The sequence below is a fragment of the Geotrypetes seraphini genome, chromosome 2 (genome assembly GCF_902459505.1).
Source record: "Geotrypetes seraphini chromosome 2, aGeoSer1.1, whole genome shotgun sequence".
Lineage (NCBI taxonomy): Eukaryota > Metazoa > Chordata > Amphibia > Gymnophiona > Dermophiidae > Geotrypetes > Geotrypetes seraphini.
The window spans coordinates 266,678,050-266,703,854 of NC_047085.1; the positions used below are offsets into that span (position 1 = coordinate 266,678,050).

The 25,805-nt window shown below is 42.1% G+C and overlaps 1 protein-coding gene across 8 annotated transcripts in view; it reads right to left on the bottom strand.

The window, feature by feature from the left end:
* GABBR2 (gamma-aminobutyric acid type B receptor subunit 2) overlaps positions 1 to 25,805 on the bottom strand; it is a 1,059,696-nt gene that overhangs the window by 677,089 nt on the left and 356,802 nt on the right. Inside the window, exon 4 of one of the 8 annotated variants that reach the window (XM_033929603.1) lies at positions 10,575 to 10,675. The exons of 6 other annotated variants lie outside the window; for them this stretch is intronic. In XM_033929603.1, the coding sequence (XP_033785494.1) occupies positions 10,575 to 10,577 (3 nt within the window). In that variant the 5' untranslated portion in view covers positions 10,578 to 10,675. Of the gene's footprint in view, positions 1 to 10,574; positions 10,679 to 25,805 lie in introns of all 8 variants that reach the window. One more of the 8 variants, XM_033929602.1, reaches the window with a different exon arrangement.

Genomic DNA, 25,805 nt, shown 5'->3' on the forward strand with positions numbered 1-25,805 from the left:
AATTCCAAAGTATTAATGCATAAATGAAAAAATGTGCAAGGAGAATTTTAGATTAGTTAGCTTCTGGGAAAGGGGGAGTTTATTCTGGAAAGATGGGCTTCAACTTAACCAAGGTAAAACCAGGCTGCTGGGATCAACATTTTAAAAGGAGATAGAGCAGCTTTTAAACTAGAACCTGGGGAATGGCCAAAAGTCAGAAAAGCACATGCTCCAAGACAAAAGACACAGAACGTAAGCCATTCAAACCTGAGATAAGACAAAGAAAATTCAATCAGGCCCTACACAGCCACAATATATAGCAAGAACTTAAGCCATTCAAGACTGAAAGGACGACCATTAACCTGTCATTTCAAAACAATGACTATCTTTATACTTAGCAGAGACACTATTAAAATACAATCAGGCCCTGCCCAGCCAAATGCTACACCAGATGACCTCATGCATCTAGAAACAGAAAAGGTTTGAATTGAATTTCTGAGCTGTGATTGGATAATATGCCAGACTCAGAGATTGGACATTGCTTGTGGATTCCTGCCTTGATAACTGGACGGGGCTTCAATCCTCCAGAATCCATAAAAGAGGGAGAATAACCTATGCTTTCTCTTCAGATTGTTGCTGGACATTCTTGCTGTTTGCAATCAAGATGTCATATCTTTTCAACCATCAATACCCTGCATCATAGTAAGTTACTTTTAATCCATCTTAAATCAACCATTCTGCTTCTATAACAGTATTTTATCTTGTGGCACATTTCCTTTGTGTAAATATCCCTAACCCTATAAATAAATTTTGCTCTGTAAAATTTAAATTCTAGTTCCTCTCAAATGCTCTAAGTCTCTCTTCTTTAATATTATACAGATCTAAGTTTTAAAAAGGTTAATAGTGCATTCCCCAAATTGACATTTCTATTTAATATAAAATATATTCCTCTCTTTAAGAGTGATATCTTTTATTAAGGAAGAATTATTACAACAAAATAAGGGGGCCCTAACTCGGGACCTTGTTGAGATCATGCCCCCCCCCCCCCAACTTTAGATATCTTTATCAGAGATGTATTAGAGATCTCAACATATTCCCTGAAAAAAAAAATTATTCAATTTCAGAGATAGTCAGGTGGGGAGCTCTGGACCACTTGACATGGAATGACCCATGTGTCTTTCTGGAACAGAGGATGGTGCAGTAAGATGACATCATCAACCAGCTTCAGAGGTTTAAATAAGTTAAAGTCTATGATACACTGGTTACATTGTGGTAGGGATTTTACGCCCTACAGCATTACTTTAGATCAAAATACATTCTGAGAAATGCTGCTGGTTTACATAATGCATTTTTGGAAAATTGTAGGCATGTATGGTGATTGCACATGTCAGACAATGCAGGAATATAATTATAGCACTAATTTGCCATGTCTTTCTTTTTATATCCTGCCAAGATGCATTTAACTTTCCATGTCAATTCTGAATCATTTATGTATTTTCAAAAGAAATAAATGTGTTCATGGACTTCGCTATAAATCAGAGATAGCGTGACAATTATGACAAAGTTACAGTCCTGTACAAAGCCATTCTTCCTAGAAAGAGAAAGGGTGCAAGGATAACAAAGGCAGAGCTAGACAGCTGTCCCTGTTTACAGAGGCACATGTCATGGGAAAGGATTCTAAACAGAGAGACTAATTACAGCTGACTGTGACTAAAAGTGTCTACAATTTGTAATTTAAATGGATATTATCTTCAGGCAAAGAATAAAAGACTTAAAATATCAGAATCTAAAACTTTGCTCACAAAATTAATAGTTAATAAATAAAAACAAAAAAAGAATATAAGGTGATACCTTTTATTGGACAAATTTAATAACTTTGACTAGCTTCCTCAAATTAGCACTGAATGATCTTTCTGGTCAATATTCAGCTGGTAACAATGAGTGTTTTTTAAGCACTTTCTGTTGCTGGCTATGTTAAACTTTAGACCTAGATTATGGAATGAAATCCTACCTACCATCAGATCACTGGTAGGAATAGTACTTAATTTCAGGAAAGAGGTAAAAACCCATATTTTTATCTAGTACTGTCCACTAAGATTACCCCTTTCCCTAAACAAATTCTGACTAGGCTCTCCATATATGCCAACATGTGAACATTTCCTACGATTTGTGAGAAATTGCTAAACATGTCTTGTTACTATAAATAGTCTAGTCACTTATGTTAGATTTGTCCTTTTGTGTATGGGATTTGTCTTACCATTGTAAGAAGTCTGAGCTCATTCTATCATCACTATTAGAAGTCTTTACTCAAACTTTCTTATCGCTAACTTACATAGTAATATAGTAGATGACGGCAGGTAAAGACCCGAATGGTCCATCTAGTCTGCCCAACCTGATTCAATCTAAAAATTTGGTTTTGTTTTTTTCTTCTTCTCCTTAGCCATTTTTGGGCAAGAATCTAAAGCTCAGCCTGTAGTTATATTCTCTCGAGGAACGCAGAGAGAGGGGAGACACGATAGAGCCGTTCAAATATCTTACAGGCCATGCTGAGGTGGAGGAAGATATCTTTTTCCTTACAGGTCCCACGGCAACAAGAGGACATCCGCTCAAACTCAAGGGTGGGAGACTTCATGGCGATATCAGGAAGTGCTTCTTCACCGAAAGGGTGGTTGATCGATGGAATGGTCTTCCACGTCAGGTAGTTGAAGGCAGCAACGTGCTCGACTTCAAGAAACGATGGGATAAACATGTGAGTTCACTCTGGGGAAATGCTTAGGGGAGGGTTCTTTTAGGGGGAGGGTTCTTTGTGTGAGCAGACTTTTTGGGCCGTCGGCCCTTTTCTGCCGTCATACTCTATGTATTCTATGTACTGTTCTTAGGTTCCAACTACTGAAGTCTCCGTCAAAGCTCACTCCAGTCCGTCTACACCCTCCCAGCCATTGAAGCCTTCCCCAGCCCATCCTCAACCAAAGGCCATATTCAGACACATACCGTGCAAGTTTGCCCAGTATTGGCTTAAGTTCTTCATTATTTACTATTATTTTCTGATTCTAGATCCTCTGTATTCATCCCACGCTTCTTTGAACTCTGTCACCATTTTCCTCTCCACCACCTCTCTCGGGAGGGCATTCCAGGCATCCACCGCCCTCTCTGTAAAGTAGAATTTCCTTACATTGCTCTTGAATCTACCACAGTGTTTGATTTATTCCTGTTTTGTCTTGGGAATCCAGCAAAAGGAGAACAGATTGAGACATTCGAGTTTTACTTCCATTGCTTTCAAGGAAAGTAAAACCCAGATGTCTCAATCCATCCTCCTTTTTCTGGAGCCAAATGGTAGTAACCCTACACATGCAGGAAGTGCACAGATGTACATAAAACAAGAATACAGTGTGAACAGCTGAACATATTCAGGGAAGGACATTCATAGATCATAAGTAGTACACATTTTTTGCTCTTTAAAATAAAAAGACATGAAAACATAAAATATACCATACCAAGTTAAAAATAAAGAGGAAGCAGATATAAGCAAAACAAAGTCAAGTAATAAGCAAGTGAATATAGTAAGAATTTTTTTTATTGGGTAGATTACATATTCATAGCAACAATAAATAAAGGTACTGAATTCTGACATGAATAAGAAAGAAGCTATGTCTTTGTTGGAGGAAACAACACTCACAGCAAAAGACAATATTCGGTAATGAGTTTGTGCATCATCGATGTGATGGAAACCAGACATGCAATCATAAAAACTCTTTTCAGGGCTCAAATCAATAATTCATTTATCAGAAAATGAATGGATACTGCAAAATTAAGGATGCTGTGAATTCATTATTGGCTGCTAAGCATTCACACAGGCTGTGCCATCCATAGGAAGCACTTCCAGCTGTTCTCCAATAAAGGGTTGTAAAAGGCAGGAGCATTAGAGGCATCTCTGCAGGTCCTTTCTCTAGAGAGACTGACTTCATGAATTAGTTAATAATCTTTGTGGCATTCTCATTCCAAGTCTATCCCCACATTAAAGTATCATAGATATACAAAAATAAACAAAGTGCATTAATACTTCTGATTCTAATAGTCTTTGCTCTCAGGAAGAACCCCCTGTACGTTTTCTTTGTGAACAATTATGGCTGACCTTTAAGGAGTATGAATAATACAATGCAGGATTCAGCACGTGTTCAATAAGAAATGATACATCATTTGATAGGGATTTCTATAGAAGAGCAGTGCTGCACCTTCTTTATAGGTCCAGGAAAATGCAGGTAGATTTTAGAAATGTATCAAATTCAGGGAGAGAGCACGAATCAACAAATTTACCACGCTCCTTTACTAACGAGTAGCGTGGGTTTTAGCGCCGGCAGGGTGGTAATTGCTCCAATGCTCATAGAATTCCTATGAGTGTCGGAGCAGTTACCGCCACTGCTGGCGCTAAAACCCGCGCTACGCGTTAGTAATGGAGGGGTTTAATGTAAGTGAAAACAGAGTCCACCTAATGATCAGCGAAGACTGAAATTATTTTCATGTTGTTCCTAAAGGATAAAGTATTCCATGTATTTTTGTTGTGATCCGCTTAGAGGGGCATAATCGAAAGGGACGTCTAAGTCCGTTTTCGTCTAAGTCGCAAGTCATCCAAAGTAAAAAAGAAACAGCCTAGGACACATTTTCAAAAAATAAGTCCAAAATTTTTTTTGTTTCGAAAATCGTCTAACTATACATCCTGCCGATCTGATTGTCCAAGTTGCTAAAGCGTCCATCTTTATACCACATTTTCATCTAACTTTTCGTCCAAGTCCAAAACACCTAGAACAAGCCCTGTTGGACGTGGGAGGGGTCTGCAAAGTGATGGACTAAACACCCAGACATGCCACCTAAATAGTGGGGCACCTTACAGGGCAATGCTGTGAACCTCATAAAAAGGGTGCCATGTCTTCTCCTCACTATAGCTCCCTTATAGGTTATGGTGAGCGTCCCAAACCACATCCAGAATCCCCTAGACCCACTTATCTACCACCCCAATAGCCAGTATGACTGCAGGAGCCACTTATATGCCAGTAAAAAAGGTAGGTTTGGGTGGAAGAATAAATAGCTCAGTCTTGGTCATCGCGTTCAGTTTTAAGTGGTGGCTGGACATCCAGGCAGCAATATCAGAAAACATGCTGAGACCCGGGCTTGGATTCCTGCAGGGAAAGAACATCCAGAAGCAAAGCAACATCCAGAAGGGAGATAAATCCTTATTCAGGTATATCAGTGATAGAAGAAAAAACTTAGGCGGGATTGTACGGAGACTATGTGGAAAACTTAGACGGAGACTATGTGGAAAAGGATTCGGAAAAAGCCCAACTATTAAATGAATACTTCTGCTCAGTCTTCACCCGAGAAGTGCCAGGGCTCGGCCCTCAGCTATAGACAAGGGTTGGCTCAGTTGACCCGTTTAGTAACTTTGAGTTTACGCCCAGCAGTGTCTACGGTGAGCTGTCAAAGCTCAAGGTTAACAAAGCAATGGGGCCGGACAACCTGCACCCCAGGGTGCTTAGGGAGCTGAGTGATGTCTTGGCGGAGCCACTGTCCGCGCTCTTCAACCTCTCCCTTAGTACAGGCAGCGTCCCGTTGGACTGGAGGACGGCTAACGTCATTCCACTCCACAAGAAAGGCTCAAAGATGGAGACAGCAAACTACAGACCAGTGAGTCTAACATCGATAGTGAGCAAACTAATGGAAACTCTAATCAAACACCAATTAGATAAGATCCTGGATGAGGAGAATCTACGGGATCCCCGACAACATGGATTTACTAAGGGGAGATCCTGCCAATCCAACCTGATCAGCTGTTTAATGACGCATTCATAAACTAACTATGCTTCTAAGTGTCTTTTTAAATAATCATGAGAATCTCATAAAGTTTTCTTTCAAGTCTCATTTCCAATTTTACTCTCCTACTAAATTTTATCTTTTTAAAATTATTATCATTATCCCTCCCTTATGTGCTTTCCCTTTATGTATATTCTTTTTTATTTAAAATGTAACTTCTTCCCCATATTTTCCTCTTGTCTCCAGTTTCGTCAAATTTGTTTTTTAACCTTGTTAGTATTATCTTCTATGATTCTGTTTTTACATTGTAATTTTATCATATTGTACATCGCTTCGAATTTAGATGAAGCGATTAATCAAAAACATATTAAACTTGAAACTTGAAACTTCTTTGACTGGGTAACGGGGAAGCTGGATATAGGGGAGTCCCTGGACATCGTGTACCTGGACTTTAGCAAAGCATTCGATAGCGTACCACACCGCAGGTTACTGAGCAAGATGAGTTCTATAGGATTAGGTAACACATTGACGAAATGGGTTGGGAGCTGGTTTGGAGGTAGGCTCCAAAGGGTGGTGGTGAACGGCACCCCCTCCGAAATGACGGAGGTGATTAGTGGAGTACCACAGGGCTCAGTCTTGGGCCCAATCCTATTCAACATCTTTATAAGAGACTTGGCAGAAGGGCTTCGAGGTAAAATAACATTATTCGCCGATGACGCCAAACTGAGTAATGTAGTGGGCAAATGCACAACAGACGAAGATTCAGTGCCCGACAACATGATGCATGACCTACTCCTACTGGAGCGATGGTCTAGGACATGGCAACTCAACTTCAATGCCAAAAAATGCAAAGTTATGCACCTGGGCAGCCAGAATCCATGCAAGTCTTATACCCTTAATGGCGAGATCCTAGCAAAAACGGTAGCAGAATGAGACTTGGGGGTAATCGTCAGTGAGGACATGAAGTCTGCCAATCAAGTGGAGCAGGCTTCGTCCAAGGCAAGACAAATCATGGGCTACATACGAAGGGGTTTCGTTAGTCGTAAGGCGGAAGTCATTATGCCATTGTATAGATCCATGGTGAGGCCCCACCTGGAATACTGTGTGCAATTCTGGAGGCCGCATTATCGCAAGGATGTGCTGAGACTGGAGTCGGTGCAAAGAATGGCCACCCGGATGGTCTCGGAACTCAAGGATCTACCATATGAAAAACGGCTTGACAAATTACAGCTATACTCGCTCAAGGAGCGCAGAGAGAGGGAGGACATGATCGAGACGTTCAAGTATCTTACGGGCCGCATCAAGGCGGAGGAAGATATCTTCTTTTTCAAGGGTCCCACGACAACAAGAGGGCATCCGTTGAAAATCAGGGGCGGGAAACTACGAGGTGACACCAGGAAATTCTTTTTCACTGAAAGAGTGGTTGATCGCTGGAATAGTCTTCCACTACAGGTGATTGAGGCCAGCAGAGTGCCTGATTTTAAGACCAAATGGGATCGGCACATGGGATCTATTCACAGGGTAAAGGTAGGGGAGGGACATTAAGGTGGGCAGACTAGATGGGCCGTGGGCCCTTATCTGCCGTCTATTTCTATGTTTCTATGTTTCTATGGATGTCTGGTGTAGAGAGGTAAATTTAGACATGGTGACTCTTACCCGTGGCAGCACCCTTGTCACTGCCCAGGAGGAGCAGGACAGAACCCAGAATACTGCCTCCCAGCAGCCACCAGCCTGAGAGAAGCCCTGATGTGGACATGGTAGATGTGTCTGAAGATGGAGAATTGCCTGACCCAGAGCTGTCCACACATCAGGAGTTTATGGAGGTGGGTGACACATTATCATATGAAGCAGAGCTGGGAGAAGCCATGGAGCTGGCTTAAATTTAAGAGCAAACTTAAGAGTTTTCTTTTTAAAGATGCATTCAATAACTAAATGAATTGCTTATGGCTCTCTTTTTTATCTTTATAGTTTTTGAGAGTTTTTTCCTTCCCTTTCCTATTGTTTTTCCTCATATTAATTAGATTGTATTTCTTTCCTTGCCTTTCCTTTTGTCTTATTATGCTTGTATTTTTATTATGTTTAGTAGATTTAGTCCCTTTGTTAGTTGTGTTTGTTTCCCCTAGTTCTGTAATTTTTATCGATTTGTACATCGCTTAGAATTTGAAATAGGCGATTAATCAAATTTTATAATAAACTTGAAACTTGATTGAAGAGTTTTGCTCCTGGGTGCATTATTGCTTGAAGCTGCTCTCTCTCTCTTTAAAATAGCCAAGTTGGATAGAGACCTGACAGAAAGTTGTGCACAAGTGAGTTAAATGCCTATAGCACCATTGTGAAGCAGAGCTGTGTTTGGGGACATTTCTTTATTTTTTGAACCTTGATAACTTCTTTGTTAGCTGTGCCAGGAGGTACTCTTTTGCCACTGGTGAGGGACTTAGGAAGCTGGATGTGGAAGTTCCAGGAGAACTGCCACAAGCAGAACATTGATATTGGGGTTTTTTTTTCCTTTTTCCTTTGCTTTAAAGAGAAGTTACCAATTAAGACATTTTTTTCAAACTGCAACGATTTAAACACTTACCTGGTTTTGTTAAGAACATTTACTAAAGTCTTATGCAATGAGCTAAAGAAATGCACTTAAGTAATTATTGATTTTTGCTTTTCTTCATTTTGGAGGAAAACCTGAAAGCTACTACAAGCAGGAAACCGGGTGTGGCCCAGCAACAAACTGCCAGTACCTCAGCGGCCATCTTGGAACCTCGCAGATACTGAACAGTCTCTCTCTTGGGCAGAGCGACTCATTTCCATCTATTATCACTGCTGTTTGTGTTCATGGTTTTCCCAGAATACTTTATTTTGTGCAGTTACTTTAAGTGCAAATACTTGTACAATAAACCTTTGTTTTTTTCATTTTTGAAACTGAATTCTTTTGTGTTTTTATACTGTTGTGCCTTTATGGTGTCTGGGTTGTCTGAAAGAAGGAGAGCTCAGTGTTTCAGACTAGCACCCCCTGTAGGACTTCAGCCTTCTTGCTGAAGCGTGCCTTGTTTTCTTTTACTTGCACCTGGTGGAGGGCCGCTGTGAGGTTAGCATGGACTCTGGCCAGTGACAACTTAAGTATTACAAGTTAGTGGCTCCCATGCTTAATATCACTGCAATAAAGTGCATTATTTTGCCATAGCTTTGTAAACCCCCCCTCCCCCTCCCCCCCCCAATCTGAGCCCTTTCAGTTTACTTTTTCTTTAAGGCTGCATCATGGGCAGATTGACCATGGGCAAAGTAGGGCAGTGTTAGAGGACCCACAGCAGTAAGGGGTAAAAGGAGAGATTGAGACTTATACTCAAAACGGTTTACATATAGGTACTTCAAGCATTTTTCCTATCAGTCCTGGTGGGCTCACAAACTATCTAACGTACATGGGACAGTGGAGGATTAAGTGGCTTACCCAGGATCACAGGGAGTAGTGTAGTGTTTGAACCCACAACCTCAGGGTGCTGAGGCTGTAGCTCTAACCACTATGCCCATTCTCCCCTAGCCTCTATCTAATTTAATCACTTTTGATAGGTGGTTAGGGGCCTATGACCCTTATTGCCAAGAGGCCAAGATCTCAAGTCAGTCAACCCCTGGACAGTAAAATTTACATTGCTTAAAAGGTCTAAGGGGTCAATATTGAATGTGACTTAACTGGGCAGGAGAATCTCCTAGTAGTTAATCGCTTGTGCAGAGCTATTCGCTAATATTCAGGACATTTAACTGGTTAGTGGCACAGAATATCAGTACTAACCACTAAAACCATAGACAATAATTTTGTGGTAGTCCAGGAGCAGAGTCAGCACTTACCGTATATACTCGAATATAAACCAGGATTTTGGGGCCAAAAATGGCGGTCCCGGTTTATGTCGTGGTTAGAGTGGCTTATGGGCCTGGGTCCTCATCTGTATGGTTCAGTAGCCCACTCCAGACTACTTAAGCCCATAGGAGGGGCATTAGGCAACTAGCCCAATTCCGGTTGGCTCAGGTGCCTAAAGCCCCTCCTAAGGGCAGGGCCTTAGGCGCCTGGGCCAATCAGGTCCTAGGCCCCTCTCTGGTGCATCCCACAATGTTCTGGGAAGGGGCAGGCCCACCATTCGGAAGACGGCAGGCCATCAATTAAGGTTAGGGGGGGTCAGGGGTTCGTGGGCTCAGTTGCGGTTTGGAAGGAAGGTTTCCGGCAGGAGGGCTTGGGTTCCTTCGTGCCAGTGATTGCAGGGTTCAGGGGGATTGCAGCAGGAAATATTAGGCATCTCTCCTGCCATGATAGTTTCCAGTATTGGGGGGGGGGACAGGTTGCCAGGGCTACTGAGCTGAGTACGGCAGCCACGATCAGCTCAGCGGCCCCTATTCGGAACTTATACCTGTTTTGACTTGGTCTAAGTCAAATCGTATAAGCTCTGTCTGGCAACCTGTCAAACCTTTTTGGTTATGGCTGCCGGACGACTAAGTCTAGGTCGGCTGGTTGTAGACACATCTAAAACTAGCTTTGATTATCAGTACTTGGACGATCTGTCTTTTTGATCGTCCAAGTACCGACTTAGGCCACTTTTTGAACTTTTTAAAAAATTTTTATTATGAGCCCCACAGATACAAATTAAATTAAAAACTAGCTCTTTTGCTATTATAGTCTATTACAATTTGCCATAGCACTGATACAAGCTATTGCATTTCTGATATTTTCTAGCTATTTTTATTATCTCAAAAGCAATATGAGGCAACACATGACATAATAAAATTACTCTACAACAATATTCCATTACCATAATTCTGTTAAGGTGGGTCTGGCTTTTGGTGTTATTTGTTATTAACACAGCTTAGTTCTTCTCTTCTTGGTATGATGAACCAGCACAGAGCTGGTGGCCTGCTGGGATGAATGTAAATTTCAGCAAAAACAAATGGTTTTCAATTATTGTAATCATTACTACACAGAGACACACACGCTCCAGCAAAATAGGATAACAGCTTGCCTTTACCTTCCCCTCCTCAGGGCAACAGCTTCTGATACTAATGCTACAAATCAAGGAGCTGTGTTTCACAACATTAGCTGTTAATATTCCAAGTACTGTAGCAAAACACAGTATCACAAGTATAATACTACAAGGGGCTACTGAAAAGTTCTCAGCCCAACCAAGAAGATAAAACTTTTCTGGACACTTTTTTGTTTCATTTCAAAAAAAAGTGTGGAATAACTTGTAAGTTTCATGGCTCCATATCATTCTCTTCTTGGGTGGCCTGAGAACTTTTCAGCGGCTCCTCGTATCTATCTATCTATGTTAGTGGAAATAATGTCTCGACATTTGAAATTCTGTTTTCAAGGCTAAATATTTATGTTTATTTAAAAAACTTCTCAATCGCTCAAAAGTATTGCCAAAATGTTGGTGTTGGTAACTTAATCATATATATAAAACACCAACTATATCCTGAAATCTTTTCATATCAATGCAATTATGAAGCCATATAATGTCCACTCACACTTTGCGGCATCATATGTAAAGGTAAGAGAATATTTCCTTGGATATAACTACCCAAAATTTTTTTTATATATAGGTGTTTTTTTATTTTTATATTTTTGTATGGACCTTCAGAATGTAGCTGGGCGGGGTTTGAGCCATCTGGGCCAATCAGGTCCTAAAGCCAGACATTCGAGGGATGGCTGGCCTGCCGGATGGACGAGCTTGGCACCCGTTCGTCTGGCCAACAAATCTTGCAGGTACGGGAAGGGGGTTGGGGGGGTTTGAAGTGTCAGTGGGGGGGGGGGTCTCACAGGTCAGAGGGTGGTGGGCCAATCAGGGGTTCGGGGGGGCGATCATGGGAGGGGGTGCGTCGAGGCCAGGAAGGCCTGGGATCCCTCCTGCCCCTATCGTAGTGGGGATAGGGGTCAGGCCAGGCCAGGAGGGCTTGGACTCCCTCCTGGCCTGATGTTGTCGGGGGGGGGGGGGGGGGGGGCGCGGTTCGACGGGGCAGGAGGGCTTGGACTATTGATTATTACCAGTAGCATAAACAAAATTAATAAATAAAAGTAAGAACCTAGAATAACAATAAAATTGCTACCAATATGTTAAATAAGCAAAATACATTAATATATTGGGTAGATCTTAAATCATAAACAATCTATTATCTCTAATGGATTCAATAAGCCAAATACATCAACCCATTAGGAAAGAGTTTAAATTAAACTATTGATTATTACCAATGGCATGAACAAATGAATGAATAAAAACAAAAACCTAGAATAGCAATAAAATTGCTACCAATATATTAAATAAGCTAAATAGATTAATATATTGGGTAAATCTTAAATTTATTGCCTCTAATGGATTGAATAAGCCAAATACATCAACCCATTAGGAAAGATTTGAAATTAAACTATTATTACCAGCAGCTTACACCAAATGAATAATCAAAGGTAAGAACCTAGAATAACAATAGATAGTACCCGCAACTTAAAGAGAGCTCAATAAATTGATAACAAGATAAGAATTATTTTTAAAAAACTAATATTCAAAATAAATAGTTGAATAACCATAAATTATCACTCTTAGGGCTCCTTTTACTAAGCTGTATTAGGACATTAACGCACGGAATATTGCATGCTACAATGCGGCGTGCGCTAGACGCTAATGCCAGCATTGAGCTGGCGTTAGTTCTAGCCGCGTAGCACGGGGTTAGCGCACGCTAATCTGCTGCATATGCTAAAAACGCTAGCGCACCTTTGTCAAAGAAGCCCTTAAAGTCTTGAAATAAAAAAAAGAGCCCTTCCATCCTTCTTTTATAAAAGCTACTTAATATAGAGGCCAGAAAACACCTCCATTTCGCTGTAGATTATTTCAGATGCTGACAATACATTACATCAGATGCTATATTCAAACTCGTCCTGAAAAGCTCTCCCGCATCATCTTCCCTCTCCCATCTTCACACATTTCCCCACACCTACTCCACACTTGTGCATTATAATCAAGTCCCAAAATAACTTCATGCCTTTATATCCAGTTATACGAAGATAATGGCAGGTTAAGATTGGAAAAGAAGATATTCGAAAGGCCACTAATCTGTTGTAAACAATACCGCATGATCACAATACAGCACGGTACATGGAGAATATTAAGATCAACTATATCTTCTGTCAGCATAGTGCAGCAAAAGAAAAGTTTCGTGTTCACTGTTTTTTTGTTTTCTTCCCCCCCCCCCTTCTAACTGCAGATAATATAATTCAGAGTAATCTACTCGGATATGATGGTTAACTTCTGAGTCACTATATCAGTTATGCAAGTTTATCTCACTCAGTTGCACATTCATAAACTGTGGAGAAAGATGCATCAGGAAAATCCTAAAGCAGAAGAAATCGGCTGGATCCCAAGCCTGTCAGGCATATTGATTTTGAAAGAGCCCAATATTTCAAAGTAGAATAGAATTAAATTACATCCTTTATGCTCATTAAAGGCTGTTTTAAATAGGTGGGGTTTTATTGCAAGGCTATTTAATTTGACAAATGAAAGATCCAGGCAGAGCACTACCAAACTGTGGGAAGGAGAGAAAAAATATGCCAGACCATAGGAAAACAGAGATGCAGGGCCAGATTAATCAATAGGCACATGCCTAGGGCCCAAAACTGCGAGGGGGCCCGCTGAAGGAGGACAACTCACCTTGCTATTTTAAAAAAATATCAATGGCTCCCCCAGCAACAGACCGCCCACAGAAACAGCAACGACAACACGGCTGAATCTGTTACTGGAAGGTCATGCGATGACTGCTTCTGCCGGTCCTTCCCCCTCCGACGTCACTTACTTGCTCTGGAAGAAGTGACGTCAGAGGGGGTTGGACCGGCAGAAGCAGTCATCGCGGGATTTTCCTGTAATAGATTTGGCCGTGTTGCTGTTGCTGCAAGGGGGGGGGCCCGTTGCCGTTGCTGCGGGGGAGAGGCGTTACCGTGGGGGGTAACCTGTTGCGGGTAGAGCCGGCAGCTGCATTGTTTGGAGGGGAAGAGAGAAAGGAGCATGGAAGGGTGGTGGATGGAGAGAAAGGGGGCAGGGTGGTATGGAAGGGTTGTGAGAAGGATGGTATGGAAGGGTGGTGGAGGAAGAAAAAGGGGGCAGAGTGGTGTGGAAGGAGAGAAGGGCTGTTGGAATTGGTGTGCAGGGGAAGGGGAGAGATATAAGGGGAAGGATACTAGATGGAATTGGGTTGAAGGGAAAGAAAGGGGACAGATGCTGATGGAATTGGGGTGCAAGGAAAGGGGAGAGAGACATAAGGCAGAAGGATCCTGATGGAATTGGGTTGGAGGGAGAAAAAGGGGGCAGATGCTGATGGAAGTGGGAGGAAGGGAGAGGAGAAAATGAAATGCCTGACCATGGGGGTGTGGGAGAAGGAAGGAGAGGAGAGAGATGCCAGACCATTGGAGGAGGGAAGAGAAGATGATGGATGCCACACAATGGGGGAGGGAAAGAAGAGATGGAAGGGAGAGGCAGGCAATTTCTGGAAGAGGCACAGAAGGACAGAAGATGAAAGGAAGAGAGTGACAAGAAGATGAGGAGAGCAGAAACCAGAGAAGACAAAGGTAGAAAAAAAATTTCTGTTTATTTATTTTTTTGCTTTAGGGGACATGCATCTCTGTTTCTGTGGTGTTGCATTGTATGCAGAGTCCAGCGTCTTGGTGGTTTTATTTAACCTTTGTCTACGTATTTCTATTTTATCCCCCCTTTTACAAAACTGTAGAGCATTTTTTTGCTGTGGCCGTGGCAGGGCAGGGCAGGGCAAGTGGGGCACAGTGTACTTGGGTGCCTAGGGGCCCTCGAAGAATTAATCCTGCCCTGCAGAGATGTCAGAACATAGGAGAGGGAGAGAGAGAGAGGAGATGGTGCACAGGGATGGGAGGAGTGTAGAAGGGAGAAGAGATGGAAGAAATGCTGTTTAGGATTGATGGGAATAGGGGGAAAGGAAGGAAGAGATGGAGAGGAGGGGAAGACATGGAAAAATAGATTGAGAAGGAAGCAGAAAAATGGAAGAAAGTTGAATATTAAAGGTTAATGCCAAAGATGGATGTAGGTTTGATCCAAACAGACTGGGGATTTTGAATTACAGTCCACTCGAGGGGGCAATACTTTCAAAATAGAACAAAACACAAAAGACCCCCCTCTCATCAATACTGGGCAAGTTTAAATATTTAAAAGTGCTCATAAGCTCTTTAGCGAGGCGCCACAACAGCGGTACAACGTCGCTGGAACGGTGCTTGAATTTTAATCATAACACATTGCATGGAGCAAGGATTCTTGCTTCTACTGGAGTAGCAAATGTTATGGCTCTACAAAAGCTGTTTAACAGTAGACCACTTATCTGAAAAGGTCAGTTCACGGCTCCAACACAGTCTGTGTTTCGCTAAGCTACATCAGGAAGCCGGAAGGATAAGCTTTTTATATTGATTTTATTTGCAGTGTGCAGTGCCTGAGTCCTTTGATCTACACACTTGATGTTGAAAAAAGGACTCAGGCAGGTAATCAATGTAGGCCACGCTCAATATGGTGAGAGGAAAAAAGAGGTAGGGGACAAAAAGGGAAATTGTACATACCAAAGTGTGTGGGAAACACACATGTCGAGAACCTGGGCATCACATGCTACTGGAAACATGCACATAGTTACAGAATAGAACTTAAAGACAAATACACATGGATATCCAATTATAGACAAATGGCTTGTCTATATTAGGGGTAATTCTGTAAAGTAGGCGCTAAGGGAAAGTTAATAAAAGCAAAATTTTAATAAAAAATAATGATAAACCAAATAATAATTGTACAACTCTAAAAGGAAACTGTAGACAATACTGTATGTTTAGAAAACAATATATTTTAAAAAACAATGATGCAAGGTACAACTAGATGAGCCAAACTTAAAACGGGAAAACTACAAAGGGATTAAAACCAAAACTAAAAAGGAATGAAATAAAATACCATGTGAATTAGCAACATATGTTTGAAAAAGCATAAAAATATAATCATAATAAAAACCATTGCGTGAAGCAGGGAGAACGAATAGGAATACGGAAAAACACTAGCACCGGAAAAGAATGAGTACCAGAAAACAAAATGTCAAAATTAGAACGTGATCAAAAGAATATATACAACAAGGGATTAAAAAAATGATGAAAAAATCAATACCAAAAAAGCAATTGCAGCAGAGTCCAGTGCTACTGCGACGCAGTGTGAGACTATGAAAAGAGCTGGAGAACACCGCGGGAACTTGTAAAAACATCAAATGTGATAATGTGCCTAATGGGGATATGAAAAACTGTCAACCAGTGGGCCAGCTCTAGAAGGCATTTGGTATTTTCTTGCGGGCTAAGTATAATTACACTGCGGGCCAGATTAGGCCCGCGGGCCTGAGATAGACAGTATATCAAATTTGGAATAAACTTGGAAACTTGTGGTCCTGTATTTGCATAGGGCAGTGGCATACCAAAGTGGGGAGGGGCGGGGGGGGGGGTGGACCACCCTGGGTGCAAGCTATGAGGGGGGTGCTCCTGGCCTTGGAGTCATGGCACGGGAACTTCCCTTCTCATGGCCCGACCCCAAGGCTTTTGCGCCTCCCTTTACCCGATTGCAGCAGAAAGCAACCTGCAGAAAGGATCGTGGGTACTTTAGCGATCCTTGTAGGTTGCCATAGGCCTCCGGAGTTGTCGTCTCTCTGCTGCGATCCTGCCTCTGATGTCAGAGGAGGGGCGGGGACCGCTCCAGAGGGACGACAACTCCGGAGGCCTATGGCAACCTGCAAGGATCGCTAAAGTACCCGCGATCCTTTCTGCAGGTTGCTTTCTACTGCAATCGGGTAAAGCAGTGGTCTCAAACTCAAACCCTTTGCGGGGCCACATTTGGGATTTGTAGGTACTTGGAGGACCACAGAAAAAAATAGTTAATGTCTTATTAAAAAATGACAATTTTGCATGAGGTAAAACTCTTTATAGTTTCTAAATCTTTCCTTTTGGCTAAGTCTTAATAATAATATTGTAATTTATAGCTAAAAAGACATATGATCAAGAAACTATTTTATTTTACTTTTGTAATTATGATAAACATACTGAGGGCCTCAAAATAGTACCTGGCGGGCCGCATGTGGTCCCCGGGCCGCGAGTTTAAGACCACTGGGGTAAAGGGAGGCGCAGGAGGCCAGAGGGGAACACACAGGCCTTCCCGGGGGGGGGGGGACAGTCCTTCTGGGGGGGGAGGTACAGTCCTTCGGGTGCAGGCTTTCAGGGGGGGTGCAGGCCTTCAGGGGGGACAGACCTTCAGGGGGAGGTGCAGTCCTTCTGGAGGGGGACAGGCCATCAGGTGGGAGTGAAGGCCTTCAGGGATGGGGTGCAGGCCTTCAGGGGAGGACAGACCTTTGGAGGGAGGTACAGGCTTCGGGGGTGCAGGCCTTCAGGGGGGGACAGACCTCCAGGTGAGGGGGTCCTGGTGTAGAAGTACACGGAGGGAGGGAGGGAAGGGGGGTTCAAAGATACATTCATATGCTGGACTTTGGGGGAAGAAATAATGGGTTTAAAAACATAGGAGTGGGAGAAAGATGGTGGATAATGGGATTTAGGAAGGGAAGGAACTGAAAGGAAGAGAAGTTGGACACAAGGGATGGTATGGAGGGGATAGAGATACTGGATAGGAGGGTAGTTGGGAAGAGAATGGGAGAGATGGTGGACCCTGGGGTGGTGGGGAAGGAGGGAGAGATGCTGGATGAAAGGGTAGTTGAGAAAAGGTGAATCTGTGGATGGAGACGAAAAAAAAGGAAAGATGCCATACCTCCGGGGGAGGGAAGGGAAACGGAAGTGGAGGACAGAGATGGCAGATGGATGGTTAGCACGAAGAAAGAAGGAGACCCTGGCAAGCAAGACAACAAGAGCCTAGGACCAACAAGATTTGAATATTGACCAGACAACAAAAGGTAGAAAAACTAATTTTATTTTCTGTTTTGTGATTACAATATGTCAGATTTGAAAAGTGTATCCTGCCAAAGCTGGTGTTAGACCGCAAACGTGAGCTAGGATTTAACAGAGAGTGGAAAAGTCCTTTTTGTTTCTTTTTTTTGTTTACACCACAACGCCAGTGTGGTTAGGAGAGGCCAAATGGGGTGAAAAAGCTATAAAATAAACCCATCAGGATGTTTGAAAAAACCACCCAATTGGGCAGGAAAATCAAATCGAATCGAAAAACCAATTCAATAGGATGAATCGAATCGAAATTTTTTTTCCTGAATCAGGCAGCACTAGTTTGCGCTACTGTCTTAGACTTTAGGACCTGGGAATGGGGAGAGATGGCATCCTCAGTACTTTATAATGCAAGTGAAACGATGATTTGGTCAGACTTTTGAAGGGTCTGCAAAAGAAAAATATTGTATAGGCCGGGGAAATGAGACAGAAGGAAATGGGAACTTTTCTTCCTTCTGTTTTTGTGAATGGCAAGGCTGAGGATGTCAGAGAGTTCAGTTAAAATATGTGCTTTATAAGAAAATATAATAATGTGTTTTATAAAGTTTATAAGTGTTGCTGGCCTACCTGGTGAGGTGTTCCTAGTGGTGGTGGTGGTGGCGTGTCAATGTGTTGAGAGGAAGAGGTGATCTGGGAAATTCTGCTGAGCAAACTCCGAGCCCATTTCCACCCCCCAGTTAGTCCACTCCACTCAACTGGTTCACACACTGAGTGGGTCTTTGGGTGTTGTGCCTGGGTAGTTGTTTTGGGATCTCTTCAGTATCTCCTTGTGGTCCAAGGAAGGAAACTTTGTTAACCTTAGCATTGACCTTCAGAATATGTTTGTAACAGCGCTGCTTGTATGGCATTAGGCTATGTAGTGATCAAAAGAAAAAAACCAGACCTTTGCACATTTTTGTACTATATGGTGGGTGTATGAGGAGATTCACATTTCCTGCACAGCTAAGTCCGTGTGAAGTTACCTTGTTCTATATTTGACATCTAGCAAGGTCTCTATTTGGAAGGAAAGATCTAAGCTTAAAAATGAAGTGGCCAGAAATTATGGTAAAAGCAGATAGCGTAGCTGGTTTTAAGAAAGGTTTGGGCAAATTCCTGGAGGAAAAGTCCATAGTCTGTTATTAAGACATGGGGGAAGCATCTGCTTGCCCTGGATCGGTAGCATGGAATGTTGCTACTCTTTGGGTTTTGACCAGGTACTAGTGACCTGGATTTGGCTACCATGAGAATGGGCTACTGGGCATGATGGACCATTGGTCTGACCCAGTTAGGCTATTCTAATGTTATGTTATCATCTGTAGGGGCCTTTGTTTTCACTTATTTTAATGTATTTTTTCTGGGAACTTATCAGTGTTTTTTTTATAATGGGAACAAAAATGGAAGAGAATTAATGTGTGTGGAATGGGGGGGGGGGGGTAACTAATTTATTCAGCTAAATAAGTTTACTTTGGTGTTCAGAAGCCAGGCTATTAAAAATGGATATACTAACAGTATAGGATCCCTAGAATAAAGGTTCCCAAACTTTTTAATGTCTCCTTTTTTTTTTACCTATCTTCCTCTTTCTTTCATCCCTCCCAGTATCCACTTTCCTCACATGTTCTTAAGATAAGCCATACTATGTCAAGCCAAGTTCCTTGGGCAGTCTGTATCACAAGTAGCTGGCAAATACCAAAGAGTAGATCATATTTTTCACATTTGATCTGAAACAATGTGATGGCTTTTACTGGTCTTTTCATTCAGCCATCTCCGTTCTGTTCTCCATACTCTCTCTCTTGTTTGTTCTCCTCTGCTTGGGCTATCGGTCCCAATCCTAACTCTTTAAACTCTTACCCCACTGGTTCAAATTGCCACCTTTCCAATCTTATTCCTATTCCTCCTCTCTTTCTCATGTACCTAGTGAAAAGTCTTTTGTCTCCAACAAGTTTGCCTACATTCATCTTTCTCTCTCAAACTTACCAACTCCCAGAGCAATGAACTACTCCTACTAAAAAGACAATGCAGACAACTAGAAAGAAAATGGAGGAAAAACAGTCAAGATTCCACAACTATGATAAAACAGCTACAAACAATATAAAACACAGCCCTAAGTCTGGTCTACTCACTGAAGAAATTTGACCACATCACAGAGGCATACCACAACTCACATTGGCTCCCAATACAAGTGAGAATACACTTCAAATTTTCCTGCCTACTATTTAAAGCAATAAACTGAGACAGCCCAGCCTATTGTAACAATCGACTAGTTCAATCCATCTCAACCAGAAATAGGGGAACCCACACACCATTCACACATCCTTCAACCAAAAACATCAAAAGAAAAAAACTGTACAACTTCCTAGCCACTCGAGCTGCAACACTCGACCCCCAACTCTACAACCTACTGACCTCGATCACAGACTATAAAACCGTCAAAAAAGAAATAAAAACCCTTCTATTCAAAAAACACATAAAACCGAACTAACTCAATCAGAAATGTCCCAAGCATCACCTGCAACTACTCCATATGTACTTCTAATGTCATGACAATTCAGACATAATTTATGTTATGTTATGTTTGGAATAATGGTTACATATATGAGGTTCAATAAAAGAAAATTTTCACTGCCTGTTTCTATCCTGACCATTTTATTCAGTTTCATGGTTATTACAAAAAATATTTTTTTATATTGGGGGGGGGGGGTCAAAAAATGATGGGCCCAGGTGCCACATTGCCTAGGTACGCCACTGGCATAGGGGTTATCTGTGGTATGCATGTGGGATCAAGGCCAGGTGTTCTGGTAAGAATGAATGTTGAGAAGTATACAGTGTGCTTTGTGATTAGCCATTATCTGTTGTATAAGATTATATTGTGTGCATATATGAAAAATGAATGGAAAAAATGGTATTAATAATAATAATAATCAGTTTATATACCGCAAAGCCGTAAAGTTCTATGCGGTTTACAGTAGTTTTAAAAAAAACCAATACAAGAAGAATAGAATTAAAAAAGTTAAAAGCCAATAATTAGAGACACTAAAATGACCAAAATAGTGCATAATAAAATTTTTACGAATTAGCTGCCTAAATACTTCGAAAACAGATATGTTTTTAGATCAGTGGCGTACCAGCATGTGTGATACCCAGGGTCCATCATTTTTTGGCATCCCCCCCCCATCTGTACGAAAAACATGATTTTTAGTAACAAGCCACACGTCACGCATGAGTACCTAGGAAAAGGCAGCATCTTACATACTGCAGTGAGCAGTACAACAGCAATACACCTATTGTAAAACTAAACAAGCCAGACTAGTACAGATCAATCCTACACCGTCAATCCTAATAGAAAACCATGTCTTTCAAACACACAGAATACAGAAAACACCTTCGTCTAGTATGGAATATGTCATCACAAACTAACCCCTCCCCCTTTTACAAAACTGTAGTGTGGATTTTAGCCACGGTGATAACAGCTTTGATGCTCATAGAATTCTGAGCATCAGAGCTGCTACCACAGTTTTGTAAAAGGGGGGATAAAATAGAAATTCATAGACAAAGGTTAAATTGAACCAGCAAGAAGCTGGACTCTGCATACAATGCAACACCACAGAAACAGTGACACATGTCTCCTAAAACAATAAATAAATAGAAAATTTTTGTTCTACCTTTGTCTTCTCTGGTTTCTGCTTTCCTCATCTTCTTGTTACTCTCTTCCTTCCATCCACTGTCTGCCATCTCTCTGCCCCTATATGGCATCTTCTCTCCTTCTATGCCCCTTCCAGAAACTGTATGCCTCCCCCTTTCATCTCTCCTTTCATCCCCATTGGTCTGGCATCTCTCTCCTCTCCTTCCCTCTCTTCTGCAATCCCTTTCTTCCCTCATTTTCCTTTAAGGAGTCCAAAAGCTCAGTCTGCCAACAGTAGTGCAGGGCCCTTTAAGAACTGCTCTTTCCCTGCTAGAGGGAGGTGGGGCTATCTACCGGAAATCCCTCTTCAAGAGCTTTCCTCCTCAGACAGAAGAGAGGCACAGCTGAGAGAGGAACGAACGTCAAGGATTGGAAAGAAACCAGCTGCCCCTGTGGTGACTGGCTCGGAAAGATACAGCTCACCTGGAGAAAGGGCTGACTGTGACATGAAAGAGCTGGCAGATACAGAGCCCAGCCATACTACAGGAGAATTAGAAGGAGAAAGTCCTATGGATTGGTCTCAGGACTCTGCTTTACTAAGCCCAGCAGAGGAACCAATGGTGTGTGAATAAAGCTACTGTGCCGTGGAGTTTACTTTTTTCCTGAAATTTCTTTTTCTCTTTGCCTTGTGAAAAGACTTGTGCTGAGGCTTCAGTGTGGGTGTGGCAAGCCCACCGTTTGGGACTGTGCTTAGAGACAGTGTTTTGTTTTCATGCATGTTTGTTACTACATTTTTGAACCTGTGCCAGTTGGGCTTTGCCAACAAGGTTTATACTGGGAATAAAAGGGAAATGAAGCCTATTCTTTTTGGGGCAGGGCGTCCAAACACCTGAGGGAATAGGCTAACCCTTCCTACCTGCTTTTGGAGCCTGGATCCTCCTAAACAGGTTCACAGCTAGAAGCAGAGCCAGTGCTACAGGAAATAAAAGGAAAGGAAAATATTTTTTTTCTGTTGGTTTGGATCTAGAATGTTGAAAAGCAGTGCATGTTTTTAGAGGTTGCCAGTAGCCAGAAGGAAGAGTTTTTCTTTTTGGTTAAAGTGCTGTTTGTACCAAAGGAAGAGCTTATAAAGCACATGGGAGCTCTTGGACTCTGTTTAATTTTTTAATGTTATTTCTTATCACATGCTGTGCTGAAGAATAGTGGGGGGTGGGATAACATCCTGATCTACGGGAGTGAATGTGAACTTTGGAGAAATGTGAAATATAGGACCGCTCGTACTGATTTGAACATTCTGATGAAGTGAATCTGTATTCACCAATAAAACTTAATATTCTGGAACTGAAGGAATCTCAGTGTGCTTTTAGGGAGGCACTGAGGGCTGTGCCTACTGTGTCCAACAAACCTTTCACTTTGGGACAGGGATTCACAAAGGCAGCTAGGCCTAAGCGGGATCCTGTCCGACAATCTCCTGACCTATGTTGTCCAGGTAAAAAGGAGGGGTACATAGAAAACTAATGTATTATGGTGCAAAACTGTACAAGGCTCAAAAGAAGGGAGCAACAGTGTAGAGAGAACAAGGTGCAGATCCCAAACCACTAGAGACCGGTGGAGGTCAGCAAGATCTGTGCAATGTTAGAAATCAGAGGATGGACAGTTTGTTGACCTGACCATGGAAATTACTTAGAACCCAAAGGCAAACTCTGAGTAAAGTGAAGCCAATAGCTGAGTAGGAGAGGGGTAGGAAATATTCCCGGAAGGCAGACATGAAATAGGAGAGGAACATAAGAATGCAACTCCCCCACTCCTCATAGGGCTGCTGCAAGCAGGTTGTCTGGACGGAGATAAAAGGGTCTGGAAGGATGAGAAAAACCCAGTGTCTGCTGAGGTCACCTTGAAAGGCACTAAAAGGTGAAAACAGACTTCTGATTCCTGAGAGAAAAGCTTTGTCCATGGCTAGAATAAAAAGAAGTATCATGACTGTTTGGCCCACCAGGGGCTACAAGAAGCCTGGAAGCCAATTCCTGCCGAAGCTGAAGTAGAAAATTGAGCAAGAGAGGAATTGCAGGAAACGTACAGAGGGATTGGTCCGTTCCATCCAGAAGAAAGGCCGCCATTACTAGACAATGAGGAAAAGATTATCTAGAACAAAATGGCCATTTGAGAGTGAAATATGTATGTTGAGTACTATCCTAGGGCAAAATATTCTCGGTCCGTTAAAAGAGAGCCTGAGAACTAAAATCTCCCGCTAAGGTATATAGTACAATTCAACTTTAACAACTCAGCAACAAGGAGAAGTTGAGATGAAGTGTACCTGAGCACAGAAATTATGGTTCATAGACAAAACCGCTGAAGACAAAGGCGCGCGCCGACAACTGAGCGCAAGACGGAAGCGCGCCCCGAAGAAAAAGAGTGTTTTTAGGGGCTCCGACAGGGGGTTTTGTTGGGGAACCCCCCCCCCACTTTACTTAATACAGATTGCGGCGGCGTTGTGGGAGGTTTGGGGGGTTGTAACCGCCCTCATTATACTGGAAACTTAACTGTTTCCCTGTTTTTTAGGGAAAAAGTGAAGTTTTCAGTAAAATGCGCGATCTGTATAAAGAAGATTGGCGGGGTTCCCCCCCACCCACCCCCGTCGGAGCCCTTTAAAACAGTAATTTTCTTCGGCGCACGCCTCCGCGTTGCGCTCAGTTGTCTGCGCGCGCCTTTGTCTCGGTGCGCTTTTGACCTGACACCGAAATTATAAGTGAGCATAAAGCAAAACTGAAAGAAATGTGAGAGACCTGTATGGAGAATCCAGTAGGAACAGGTTATAATGTGTATACTGACTCCAAAATGTATAAGCGTCTAATAGTAGTCTAATACCTACCTGTTTTCATTTCCCTCCCCGAAGGGCTGCCTCTACAAAAAATTCCTCGACCGATCCCTAGCATTCCAAGCGGGCAAATGGAACAAATGCCTCTCCACTCTCATCTCCAATTCCCCCCCTATCAAACTTTCAGGAAGTTAACTAAAACCTACCTTTTTGACAAATTCCTCTGAACGTTCTCCTCTCCTCCCTCCTCCTCCTCTGACCTTGACTCTCCCCAGACTCTTTACCGCCGTATGTAACACTTCTACTTGTAACTCTGATGTATGTAACTCATAGCAAACATAACTACTCCAAATATATTACCTACCTGCAAAAATTAACTTCTCCATAAATGTATCGTCTAAAATGTAAATTCAATTTGATTGAAAATATGCATTATCTAAAATATTAATGTAACATTAACAAAATTGTATCTTCGCTGTAATTGTACAGTCTCTTCTTCTGTTAACCGCATAGAACTTCCATGGTAATGCGATATACAAGAATAAAGTTATTATTATTATATAGAAGAAACTGTCAGTCCAGAGAAACTGTTCTTCTTCCCTGGAGCAGCCTTGACAGTTAAAGGCATCTCCCAATTTCTGAAAAGGATTTATTTAAACACTTTATGCAATGGCAATTTAAAAAGATCTTTGGAAGGTCCATGAAAGTTCAATATATTTTGAAATTCAGCATTAAATGAAGCATCAGTCTCAACTGAAAGAGACAAATTTTTGCAATGGTGAACGAAGTCCCACCAGGGAAAAATCTCAAGGCTGAAGCCTGAGGTTGGACAAAAGAAAAGAAATATATTTATTAGAAACTATAAAAATAAAAGTAAAACTAGAAACTAGAAGCTAGAAAAAGAAACGCGAAGTGAGAAGGCAATGCCAACTGAACAGAGTTCAGTCAAAATCAGACTTCTTTGCTCCATGGAAAATGAAGAACTGAGGTACCCACGAGAGGGCGTCAGGCAAGAAGGCACTTCTGCATGCACGGTGCAGGCAGTTGTGAAGTTTCTTAAAACTTAAAGTGACAGTACATTTTTCAGGCTATCCATATCAAGCTCTGTGGATGATGTCACCCATATATGAGAATATGCTGCCTGCTTGTCCTAGGATAAAGCCACTATAATCCCTAGTAGTTATCTTGTGATACCACTGAACCACCATGGAGACCCCTGAGTAGGTCCCAGAGGGAATCAAGGGTAGTTAAAGTTGGGTTGTTGGGGTTAGGGCTTGTTCACGGAGAATTGATTTTGATTGAATCAGGTGGTAGTGGCTGTTGCAGGAAGATTGAAAAGAGAGAGATGTTAGGGGAGGATCGGCGGTGTCGGGAAAGGATTGGATATGCAGGAGAGGGGTTTGTATCACATTATATGTAATGTTAAATAGCACAGATGTTTCTGTGCTGTCTGCCACATATGTATCGCAGTATCATGCCATGTAGTAAGTGTCTGCCCTGTGTGGTAAAACACATGACGGATGCTGGATAAGCCCTCTGCATTTACCTGCAAAGACTTTGCACTTATCACATGTTAATTTTTGCTGTTAATGTGCAGGATGTGCAAAACTCAC